Genomic DNA, 12857 nt, shown 5'->3' with positions numbered 1-12857 from the left:
CTGCATATCTAAAATATCTCTTCATTTGTTACCACCTGAGCAGCAAATTTTCCTCTGTTTATGTAAATATCTGGTCTAATGCTCAGAAGTTCGCTTATATGAAGGTGGACAGAGAAACGCAGTGACTTGGGTGTTTGTCGGGCTACGGTCATTTGCTGCCATCGCCTGGTGATTCCGGGTATATGACATTTTATTCTGCTAATGATGAACTGCAACGGATTGCATATTAAAAACATTAAATATGTCCTGATAAGCTGTGATTGTTTACTGTTTAAATGTAATGTGAAAAGACTATAAATTGAAGAAAGCACATCATTTGTGCTAAAAATGAGCCTATATTGCAACATCATAAGCAGTGGTCTCAAGTTACAGCAAAAGTTTGGAGTGAGATTAGGGGAGGAGCCACTAAAAGGGGAGGAGCCATCCAAATATTTGCAGCATACAATTCTGTCAAGCTTTCGCTAGCAGTTCAATTTGACATATTGTTCATAATTGACCAGAACAAATAGGAATGATAACAACTGGTAAATCTGATTAAAAAAAAAAAAAAAACAAGACAAATTCATCCAAATAAAATAAACAGGTTTAAGGGTTTCAAAAATACAAATGCATCAAAAATAAAAAGATATTTGGCCACAAACGAGCCAACTGAAGAGCAGTGCTCAATGTACATACTGTACACATACAGTAAGACTGCAGAACTTGTCCTGCGGATGTATGTCAAGCTGTGTGTGTGTGTTTTTTTTTTTTTTTTTTTTGTGTGTGTGTGTGTGTGTGTGTGTGTTTTTTTTTTTTTTATATATATAAATAAAAGAGAGAGAGAGAGAGAGAGAGAGAGCACATTTCCGCTTATGAATGTTTATTCATTTATTTATTTTCTGTTCTAAGTGTTTGTTGCACATTTTGATGTCTGGATGACAAGGGTAGGGGGCTCCCACATAAAGCACTGTGGCTCAAGGCCAGACATTATCATCACAGTCATACTAGATGATAGCGTTCTGTCAGGAGCCAAACTGTTCCTAGTTTTGGTTTTGTTCAAACCCACCATGAAGACCACTCTCTCTGTATCTGCACCCCACCCCTGTCATCTAATGTGCAACAAACACTTACAACAGAACAACATCTCTCTCTCTCTCTCTCTCTCTCTCACACACACACTCACACACACAGCTTGACAAATACACTGCAGTCCTACTGTATGTGTACAGTATGTACATTGAGCACTGATTTTCAGTTGGCTCGTTTGGAGACAAATTTATTTTTATTTTTGATACATTTGTATTTTTAAATATACAAAACAATTTATTTTATTTGGATGAATTTGCCTGTCTTTTATCAGATTTACTCATTGTTATATTATAACATCGCTAGTAAGTTACTTTCTTTAGTTTTAGAGAGCCAAAGCTAAGTAAAAGATTCTGGTGCAAAGCAGCTGGAGAGTTTTTGACTGCATCAAAGATAATTTAGCACGAATTTGGCTATATTCCACAACATCAGCTCTCATTAACTTTGATAAGTGATTTCGTCCAGGAACAGTCAAATCAAAATGCATTCGTCAGATCGCTTTTTCAGCTTACAGTGTGCGCGCATCCATGTTGCTTAGTAACGAACGCGCTTGCAGCAGCATCACGTGATATTCGCAGAAACAACAACATTATAACTTCTGGTTGTCTGCTAGATGGCATTTAACTCTGTATAAGACCGCTATGAACTCGGCAGAGAGCTTCCCCCGTATTCGTCCATTAATTACAGCAGGTCAAGTTATCGCTGATTTCTCAGCGTGAGAAACACGAGGTGTGGCGTGAGAACGGGCTGAAATCACGGTGAATGAGTCCTGAATCATAAGCTTAATTAAGATTGATAAAGATTCATTTCCAAAAGCACTAACATAAAATAACATTTAAAAAAAGTTGTAATTGTACGGTATAAAAATGAAAACATTAAATGCAATTAGAAATATTTATGAAATAGTTTTATTTACAAGTCATAATCTTGTTATTATAATATACTGTTTTGAACCTTTTGCTGTTGTGTCTGCAATGGTTACTGATTTTTTTTTTTATGTAAACATTTGACCCGCGGGTTCCACAACCATGAAAAAGCTGCACTATTTTGCATTTCTGAAACCGTGTCATGTTACACACACAAGCAAAGCGGCATATGTCACAGCGTTTGGAGTGGTGCAGACACACGCAATAGTTTTGGCTGGATATATTATGTAAATGCCCATTTATCGTATTACTTACACAGTATTCGTCAAAAGTTGCTGGATGTTAATATGAAGGGTGTGTGTGTGTGATACTTCCATCACGATGACATGTGCTCACGCTGAGAGGAGGCGCGTGCGTGTGCGTGTGCGGAGGTTAAAGTTGACGCTTCCGGCCGGTGTCTCTCTTCAGCTCTCCGCTTCCTGCAGACAGTCCTTCACTCCGCACAGCCATGTCTGACGTTGCCGATACCAAACTATACGACCTTCTCGGGGTCTCCCCCTCGGCCTCCGAAAATGAGCTGAAAAAGGTACGGGTTCACGTGTCTTGCCTTTAATTTCGGCGCTTATCAGCGCTGTTCGAGGGAGTGAATCGACAGATTTTTGTGTGTGAGTCAGGAAGAGAGAGAGGAGGATTAGCAGTGAGCTAAAGCGGAGTTTGGCCTAGTGACTATAGTTACCAGACCGTCAGACAAAACCGGCGAGATGGAGAGTTGTTGTGGGATTCAGTCAAGCACATCTGCTGTCTCTTTACACATCCACTCACCCGTGTATGTGCTGGATTTACGCCGTGGACTCGAACATTAAACGCAGTCGTAATGTATGTCTTCCTATGTAGCGCTAGCGGCTGAAAACACTGTTAGCGTCATCTCACCGTGTGGCCGGTGTGTAACGTTAGGCCTTTACATGTGTGTCATAATGCCAAAGCGGGCACATGTACAGCGAATCTGAAACAAGCTCAAGCTAATCTCACGCATACGATGGACCCATGGATATTGTTTCTGTTGTTTGTTAATCACAGTTAGCACCGCTACCGCTGTGTGTTTAGCGCAGACTGGTGTCTGTCTGAACGCTGGTTGAACTGATGGAAATGATCCGTTCAGTGCGGCTCACCGTTCTCGCTGCTCAAGGCCGCTCGGCTTCATGTGAACATGACGCACAAACAAACTCCCTCAGAGTCATTCTCAAATCATGTTAAAATCTCCAGAGATATTTGCTGGGATATTCAGGAAGGTGTCTCTAGTTTTACATTGAAGCAGGTTCCCTTTGTTAAATCAGTGGTTTAAATGTGGAGTGATGTTTTATTGTGCTGGATGCTTTCTGGAGTGACACTAACTTTCTTAAACGATTACATTTCAGGCTTATCGGAAATTAGCAAAGGAATATCACCCTGACAAAAACCCAAATGCTGGAGATAAGGTAAGATCACTTTATTATTACACTTATCTAAATGTAGAGTATAAGACATGTAGAAAGTTAAACACTGTTAGATAAGTATGTTTTGGAGAGATTGATCGGTTTGTGTACATTTGAGTTCAACTGTAATATGTAAAAGATTTTACGAATATTATGCTTTTAATTTATTTATTATTATATTAGGGTTATAAGGAATAGGTCACTCTCAAAAATTGTCCTTTACTCACCCTTCCAAACCATGAACTTTCATTTATCTTCGAAAAACCAGTAAATATATTTTTAATAAAACCTGAGATATTTCTTTCTCTATATATATTAAGGTCAGTTTCACCAAAACAAGCATGTTTGAAAGTTCATAATTGGCTCATAAAAGTAACCCATATGAATCAAGCTGTTTAACCCAATTTTTTTGAAAAGATGTAATCACTGTATATAATAAACAGATTTAATTTAGTCTTTTATTTGCATGTAAATATTGATTGACGCACATCAAATGTTAAACATGCTTGATGCACAAGAACAAATCACTAGATTCCTGTGATCTGCTTGTAGTGGAATCAGTTTCGTTAAAATGATGTTTCAAAGATGAATGATTTGTATTAATCTGGAGGACGAATGAGTAAATTACAATTTTCATTTTTGGGTGAACAATCCATTTTAATGCTGTAATGCGTATTGTTTTGGCTTAATGCCTTTATTCAAACATTTAATCTTTTTTCCCCCCCGTTTTCAGTTTAAAGAGATTAGCTTTGCTTATGAAGTACTAACTAACCCAGAGAAGAGGGACTTGTACGACCGTTATGGGGAACAGGGTCTGCGAGAAGGTGGCTGTGGAGGAGGCGGGATGGATGACATCTTTTCCCATATCTTTGGCGGCGGTCTCTTCGGCTTCATGGGTGGACAGGGTCGGAGCAGGAACGGAGCGCGGCGGAGAGGGGAAGATATGGTCCACCCCCTGAAGTACGTCAAATCACAAGACTTCCACTTTTAAAGAAATGTGTGCAGGAATGCTGATCTCTGCTGTCATTAAGTGGTCACATTGACCTATTTTTTTCTTCTTCCTCATCCTCTTACTGTTGCCAGGCACATATATAGCGTTGTCTTCTTAAGAAGCTTTAAATATGTCACTTTGGATTTTTGGGGGGTTTCATCATGATATTCTGGAAAAGCTTAAACTTTTTTTTTTTTCCTCCTCCCCAAATAGGGTGTCTCTTGAAGACTTGTACAATGGAAAAACAACCAAATTACAGCTGAGCAAGAATGTTCTGTGTAGCGCTTGTAATGGGTGAGTAAGATTTTTCACATTATGGGTGTTATCAGGACAATTAAGGAGAAAAATCTGTGTAATGAGCATCTAAGTCTCTTTTCTCACCACACCCAGTCGTTTCAATACAACCTTACATTTGTGTAAGTTACTCTATTGTTAAATCAGTCTGAGCTAAACAGACCACAGTGGCTTTTAAAGAGTTTGAAACTTGCCCTGGCTGAAGTATTTTTCTGTCTCTGCAGTCAAGGCGGGAAGTCTGGTGCAGTCCAGAAGTGCACAGCCTGCAGGGGGCGTGGTATGCGCATTATGATCCGACAGCTGGCTCCTGGCATGGTCCAACAGATGCAGTCAGTGTGCACTGATTGTAACGGTGAAGGTAAGGGACTGGAGTCTGAATGTACTTATGAATGTCAGCCAGCACGTTCACGTGGAGGTGAGATTTGCTGATGGTTTCTTTATGATCCAGGTGAGGTGATCAGTGAGAAGGATCGCTGCAAAAAGTGTGAGGGGAAGAAAGTGATTAAAGAGGTGAAGATTCTGGAAGTGCATGTGGATAAAGGTATGAAGCACGGACAGAAGATCACCTTCGGCGGGGAGGCTGACCAAGCACCTGGATTAGAACCTGGAGACATTGTCCTGGTCCTGCAGGAAAAAGAGCATGAGGTTTGTTGATGTTCAGAAACTATTATGATAGCGATGTTTAGTTAGGTCAGAAATTTCAGAGATGAAGTGAATGGGGTTTTTCATATCTGGGCAAAAAGCCTTTAAACTAGATTATTAGGAATTTGTCCGAGACTGATACTGGTACTATACAGTTATTTTGTCCATGTTTAAAAGTGAGACATTAAAGCAACACTATGTAACTTTTTCTGTTCAGAATTTGCCAAATGTATATAATGAACGAGTACATCATAAATTCATCCACCAAACCGCCTTTTTGTCTTATCCCAAATGACTACAGTACATTTTTAAGTGATAATTTTTGGACTATTGTAGCCTGTTTGGGTCATCACCGCTGCGGAGTAACACATACCTGTGTGAATCGCCACAGACATAAACTTGGAGAAGTAGCTCCGGTTATGCTGGGTACACACCAAAAGATTTTTTACATCTTATAAGATTTTCAAAATGTGATAGACCACAAACATGAGGATAAAAAATCCTAGATTTAACCATTTTGCTCCTATAGTGTGTGGTGTGCCATGATGTGATAAAGACAGCACACCACACACGAACAGATTTTCAACCAGAGTCTCGACTGTGAACGGAGGAAATCTTGCAAAATCTCGCGAGACTTCAGAATAAGCATGGCGGACGATATGCAGGAAGAAATTGCAATGATAGTGTTTGGAATGATTTTCACAGAAAATACACGACACGTTGTATAAACATTTGTGCTGTTGCCACAAATCAACAAGCTGATCCTCCATCTCTGCTGTCCACATCAATTTCACTTTGTGCTGCGCTTTCCGTCTTCCATCATCACGCTCTCTGATTGGATATTGTTTCGTTTCACGTGATAATCTCCAGAGCGTGCGCGCGTTTGTCCTCGGGGTTCCCCCCACACATCAGGATTTCTGATCGTAAATATTAAACATGTTGAATATTTACGATTCGCGATCGGGGCGGCTCTGACGTTCTTCGATCAGGTTTTTTTTTTTTTGGCGCAGTGTAATTTATTCTGAAGCAATAGTCTCATCAGTGCTCTATCAGGTATGACTTTAATCAGCATATTTGTGATTTTGCCTTAAATTGATTGCTGTTACACTTTAACTTTAAGAAGTACAATATTTTCCTAATCTGATTAAATGTACATATCACCATTTACGTCAAATTCTTAAATTTGATCAATGCATTAAGACACTATATGGATGTTACTATTCAAATGAATTCAGTATCTGCAAACTCCATCTTTCCACTGCAGAGTAAACACAGAAGCTGCATCGAAAGTGCCATTTAGATGTATTTAATTGACTTTAATGAAGATAATAGGTTCCTTAAAGTCATTTATAAAACGGTTAGTTCTGTTCCTCGAATCTGATTGAGTAGCTGTTTTATTGACGATACTGCACGGCTTTGATCACTTCACCCAACGGTTCTGTGTATCACCAAAGTCCTTGGTATGACGGAGCAAGATCCTTAGCAACATAATACACGGAACAGTTTTAATGTTATATTATTGATTGTTTATGTATTACCGAAAAATTAAATGTTTACTTATTTAATGACGTGTGAGTGACCCCTGCTGGCGTTATGTTGCATCTTTCATCTTAAATTTTGAGACCCTGCCCTTGCCCGTCTAATAAACGCTTCTAAAGCGGAGATGTGTGTGTGTGTGTGTGTGTGTGTGTGTGTCCACAGTTTCTGAAGTGAGGGGGGAATATTACTGTATTTATTAGTTTTCTGTTTCCGGTACGATTCTGTATGTCCATCAGTTTACACGGTAATGACGTTTGCAAACTCACGCTGTGCCACGAATCGGTCTGTTTTAAAACTAAAAGATGGAAAACAGACATTTTCACATGCTGAGAGATAGGCAGATGTAGCCTATGTGTGTGAGAAAATATTATATTTGGTCTTAAAAAATAAATGATCCAGTGGATAAGCTATTCTGTTTTTATTTAAGCTCCATTAGATGAGAGACGTGTTCGGAACATTCTCTTGCAGTTTACTGTTGCTGTCAGGAACTATTTTTTAGCGGAAGCACAGCATTTAAAGAACTTTCTTCAAAAAAAAAGTAACATATCAATACATAATTTTTTTTTTTTTTTAATATATATATTTTTTTGTTGTGTGATAACCGTTTTATAAAAGCAATAAGGTACTTGAGGTAAACATAAATCACAGCTGAAGGGGTTGCATGTACTCCGCTTTGCGTCATGCCTAACACCCTTCAGCCATGGTTTGTTCAGAATACAGCACTGCCTCTTGTACCTTATTGCTTGCTTACTCAAAATTGCAAATGCATAAATGTTATTAGATTAACGTGTTACTTTTTTTGACATACAAATATGAAATGTTGGAAAAATGCAATGACACTTAAATATGAAATTAAACCACCAGTAGGCGGTGACAAGTCTTTTGTCTTAATGAGTGAATAATTGATTCAACCGATTCTTCAAACTGCAGATTCATTCAATAAATGAAGCAAGTGACTTACTTTATGACTGGCTCACTGAATCATTAACTCCTTCAAAAATGCTGAATCATTCAGTAAAGAAAGACTGTTGTGTGTTGCTCAGATGCATGACTGTTCTGCTGTGGCTCTAAATGGAGCAAAAACAATCAATAATGTGTCTAAAATGTAAGTCAGTTAATATTACTTGTTTATTGAACTAAAGTTGCATAAAATCAGTATGTGCAATCGTGCTGAAAGTCAGGAAAACATCACTCTTGGTCGTGTGATGTTGCATATATTATATAGAATATTTATCTTTTTTTCACCACAGTAGGTTTGTTCATGTTTGTTTTGTGTGTGCTGTTGCGCTTATAGTTTTGATTTCTCTGTGAGTCAGGCTGCAAAAGCCTCAATACTCAATACCTTGATACTGTCAATACATTATTAGTCACCGTTTACACTGAAAGTAATAAAATCAGAATCATTCCCCACAAAGTTTCGGTGCTGCCCTAGTTATTGTTTATTAACTTCGGTGCTGCCCTAGTTATTGTTTATTAAAATTAATCTGGTTACTAGTCCAGTCGGGCAAGTCAAATTCTTTCACTTGCCCCTTCACAAAGTCCACTTGTCGCGGACAAGCGTTAATGTGGAGCCCTGACTCCCATGTACATGTACAGTAATAGCCTCTGTTTATATACCCTGACTACCTGTCAATTCTAAAGTTTTTCATGAAAAAAAAAATATATTTATGCTTTTTTTTTTTTTTTTTTTTTTTTTTTTTTTTTTTTAAGCACTACAATAAGGTCATGCTGTTTTTTTTCATTGAGAAACCCCAAGTCTTTTTTTCTGAAAACAGGCAATTACATGTTTTTCCTCCAGCAAACAAAGATTCATTTGTGACTGCAACATTCATTTATATTTGGTCATTCTAAAATTCAGAGTATAAATGTGTAATATACCAATATTTTAATAATTTAACTTAGTATTTTTAAAGAATGATTTAGTAGATCGCAGTTGGAACATAAATGTATAAATAGTGGAATGAACTGTTGAGTAGCCAATATATTGTACATAGCCAGTGTGAATAAAGCTGTTAGGTGTGTATGTGTGTGTGATGTTTCTAATTAACTTCTGTGAGATGTATTCAAAACATGCATTTAAAAAAAAGTTACCCAGGAAGTTTAGAGCTCAAGCAGCCTTTAGACTCACTAATAAGTTTAATTACCAGCAAGTACCAAAGAACTTGTTCTGTACCGTTTTGATTCAGCCGTACAGATGATCAGACTGCTGAGCTGCTGCAGGAACGTAAAGCAGATTGCAGTGACAGTGTGTCATGAACATGCTGCTTTACAGGTTCTGATCCCACCCTTTCAAGCCACTAAGTGAAGCAAGAGTCATGTCTGTTTTGGGCTGATATGGGATATCACAGAAGCATCAGTTTTGTGTGTGGGTTTTTAAAAAAACAAAAAATATGTTCAGTAAAACTAAAGCTTTTAAACTCTTTCAACAGACGTTCAGAAGAGAAGGCAACGACTTGCACATGACCCACAAGATCGGCCTTGTTGAAGCACTTTGTGGTTTCCATTTCACATTGAAACACTTAGATGGTAGACAGATTGTGGTGAAATACCCAGCCGGCAAAGTCATTGAGCCAGGTGAGGCATCTTGAAATGAGTTTTGTAGTGTCTGAGTTTTAAGTGATTTGTTACATGGTCTAAAAATGGTGTTGTCTCTCTCCAGGTTCAGTCAGAGTTGTTAGAGGAGAGGGCATGCCACAGTACCGTAACCCCTTCGAGAAGGGTGACCTGTTCATCAAGTTTGACGTGCAGTTCCCAGACAACAATTGGTTAAGCCCAGAGAAACTGTTGGTAAGACGAAACGTACATTTGAAGTTTTTGAAGAATATTATATTAGAATATCATTTACGTTTACATAGTTCTCAATTGTAAGTCGCTTTGGATAAAAGCATCTGCTAAATGACAATCAAAATCAACAAGAGAGCAATGATATGCAAGTGCTATAAGTCTCTGTTAGCTTCATGCAATACACGTAGCAAGTATTATATATGCACTAATGTTCTAAAGTTTGGGGTCAGTATTATTATTATTATTATTATTATTATTATTATTATTATTATTATTCCCAAACTTGTAAACTATATCTCGATTCTCGAATATGTGCAAGTACATGCATTTTGCACCTTTGTAGAACATGTTAGTTAATCTGTAACGGTCGATGGGCAAAGTAGCCTAATGTAAGTGTAATCTATCAACTAAGCATAAAACCACTGTGTCATGTCATAAAATATTTTAATACGAATTTGTATTTAACTCAAATTAAAGGGTTAGTTCACCTAGAAATGTCAATTAACCTGTGTTTTACTTGCCCTCATGTCGTCCTAAGTGTATATGACTTTTTTTTTTATTTCAGACAAATCCAGTCAGAGTTCTATTAAAAATGGTCCTGGCTATCCCAAGCTCTATCATTGCAGTCAGTGGGTGTTACAGTTGATCAGTCCACAAGTGGTCAAATAAAGCGTGCGCATTTGTAATGAAACGTGCCTCGTGCGGGTCGGGTGGATGGGGTGAATAAAGGCCTTCTGTAGTGAACCCATGTGATTTAGTAAGAAAAATATCTTACTAAAACACTTCTAGGGTGCGTAAAACAGACAAATTTTTTGGGTGAACTAACCTTTTCTTTTATTTTGCAATATTTCCCAATATTACTGTTTTTACTGTACTTTATCAAACAACTGCAGCTTTGAGCATAAAAGCAAAACATTGAAAAATCTTACTGACTTCAAATTTTTCACATTCTATTGACTTTTTTTTATTTTTATTTTTTTATGAAAACATAATTTCCCCTAATATGTCTTCTGTGTTTTTTCCAGGAGTTGGAGGACTTTTTGCCCACACGGGATGATCCACCAGTCATCTCTGGAGACGCAGAGGAAGTGGACCTGCAGGAGTTTGTAAGCCAGAGCTCTTCTGGTGGTCACCGCCGTGAGGCATACAACGACAGCTCAGATGAAGAAGGAGGGCATCACGGTCCTGGCGTGCAGTGTGCCCATCAGTAAACCCGACTACAGCAAATATCTTGTCTGGCTCCAACAGTGGGGATTAAAAAATATTTCTAGTTGCACAACAAACCGGTGTGTTTCTAATCTGATTCGGGGCTGCCTTAAATGATGAGAATTACATACAGCCATTCCTGTCCACCCGATTCCCTTGTAGTGAACGCACAGATGATCCCGCATCTAGTAACTCTTTCTTGCCCCTCATCCTCTCCCTGCGCCCTTTAGAGGCAACCCCGCTTCACACAGAAAAGGGTAATTGCTACGTACTTTGTGTAACTTGCATTTTTTTGTTGTCATAGTATTCACAAATTTAAATCTAATCATAAAACAGTTTTGGCCCTGGACTTGAGACTTTATTTTGTTTTTGTTGTTGGAGAGCAATGACCTAACTGAAGAGGAGTTGAGAGATCCAGAAACAAGATAGAAATGGGACATTATCACCAATCCATTTTAGGTTTGTTTGTATCTGTGCGCAATTTTTACCACTTAATTTTATTTGTAGATTTATTTTTTTTTTTTCTCCTTTCTTTTGGAATTTTAATTGGAACAAGAGACTATAACATGTATAAAATAAGTGATTGTCATTTAAGCTTTGTATCAGCTGCTGTCACATTTGAGTGTGTTTTTGTTTTGAAATAGTTGAAATAAAATCAATTGCCTATATTTGTCAGCAATCCAGGTGCGTGTTGAACATTTTGATCCCTTCACTGATTGAAAGAGAGAGGTATGCGTAATGAGTGGAGGAAAAGGCACCTTTATTATAGGCCTATATCTTCTGTGAAAAAGTTTGAGTTGTTGAATAAAATGTCCTTCAATATCTCCTCAACATAATCCAAGTCTTTGCTTTATTTGGTGCTTCAGTCTTTGCTCGGTAGATAGTTTTGACAGTTTGAGTGCCATGCCAACATTGAGCAATCGTGAAAGGAACTTTTAATGTGGACCACATGACTATTCAGAACATTTGTTATCTGAACCAAGCCTGGATCAAATGCAATTTACCTGCATTTCAGTGCAGTGGAGCTCACCGATGAAATTATGCACGTTATATCACTGAAATGGTGATTAATCCAATATTATCATCATTTTACTGTTTTCACTTTGAAATGTTTTTAGATGCTAAAGCTCAACAGATGTGAAATGTGTTGACTTCAGACAGGTCCATGTGCCCAATGGTAATGTAGGGTTACACATAACATTATATACCCACTCCAAAATCTCATTTGTCACTGCAGTTGGATCATATCTGCACTGACAACAGGAGCAGAGTAGTTTAGGAAACACCTGTGACCTAAAACCCTATGTAGAAATGATCAGGATCACCTAGAACTGTCACGTGTCTTTACCTCAGACTTCCTGTGTTGCAGCCAAAGTTTCTGGGGGTTTTAAATGAGTGTCACTGAGCAGTTCAGTTGGCTACGAAGGACACCAGAAGGCAGTAAATCCCAATGTTACACCGTTAACTGTAATGGCAATATTGACTAAAGTCTTCAACTGCTTTTAATTTACACAGGAACGTTTACCAATACATAGCATTGTATTTTTCAGCTTTTTAAAAAAAGATTTTTTATATTATATTATTGTATCCAACTCCATCCGAGCAGCTGAGTCCTTAGCCAGCTTCAAGAATCAGCTAAAAACACATCTTCTATCTTTATTTGACCCTCTAATTCTAGCACTCTTATTCTATTCTTAAAAAAAAACCACACATGTCCATTTTAGACTTGCACTCTTTTCATTTGCTGCTTGTTTTCTTTAAAAAAACAAGCTTTCTAATCTTTTTGTTTTCTATCTGTTTTTTTCATTTATTATACAATTAACAAAAGCAAAAAAAGTTTTCTTTTCATTTAGTATATAATTAAAAAACCCTTGCTACATGTACTGCATTTAAGCTAACTGAGACTTGTTATAGCACTTGTATATCATTGCACTCTTGTTGATTTTAATTGCTTCCATTGTCCTCATTTGTAAGTCGCTTTGGATAAAAGCGTCTGCT

At 37.8% G+C, this 12857-nt stretch overlaps 1 protein-coding gene across 1 annotated transcript; it reads left to right on the top strand.

Annotated features, from left to right (window-relative positions):
• The first annotated feature begins 2361 nt into the window (after window positions 1-2361).
• LOC109056300 (dnaJ homolog subfamily A member 2-like) lies at window positions 2362-11695 on the top strand. Its single transcript, XM_042760582.1, has 9 exons — window positions 2362-2517; window positions 3347-3406; window positions 4137-4363; window positions 4608-4688; window positions 4913-5046; window positions 5137-5333; window positions 9299-9443; window positions 9529-9656; window positions 10679-11695. Exons 1-9 carry the CDS (start codon window positions 2440-2442, stop codon window positions 10862-10864), a joined length of 1236 nt encoding a protein of 411 aa, XP_042616516.1. The 5' UTR covers window positions 2362-2439; the 3' UTR covers window positions 10865-11695.
• The last annotated feature ends 1162 nt before the right edge of the window (window positions 11696-12857 follow it).

Source organism: Cyprinus carpio, chromosome A7 (assembly GCF_018340385.1).
Source record: "Cyprinus carpio isolate SPL01 chromosome A7, ASM1834038v1, whole genome shotgun sequence".
Taxonomy (NCBI): Eukaryota; Metazoa; Chordata; class Actinopteri; order Cypriniformes; family Cyprinidae; genus Cyprinus; species Cyprinus carpio.
The sequence above is the reverse complement of the archived record's forward strand: the minus strand, read 5'-3'. Positions and strand labels throughout refer to the sequence as shown.

Excerpts from the sequence above, each read along its gene's own strand:
- LOC109056300 (XM_042760582.1), top strand. The coding sequence starts at position 2,440 with ATGTCTGACGTTGCCGATACCAAACTATACGACCTTCTCGGGGTCTCC. Across the intron at positions 2,518-3,346 it reads CCGAAAATGAGCTGAAAAAG|GCTTATCGGAAATTAGCAAA; the intron begins GTACGGGTTCAC and ends ATTACATTTCAG. Across the intron at positions 3,407-4,136 it reads ACCCAAATGCTGGAGATAAG|TTTAAAGAGATTAGCTTTGC; the intron begins GTAAGATCACTT and ends CCCCGTTTTCAG.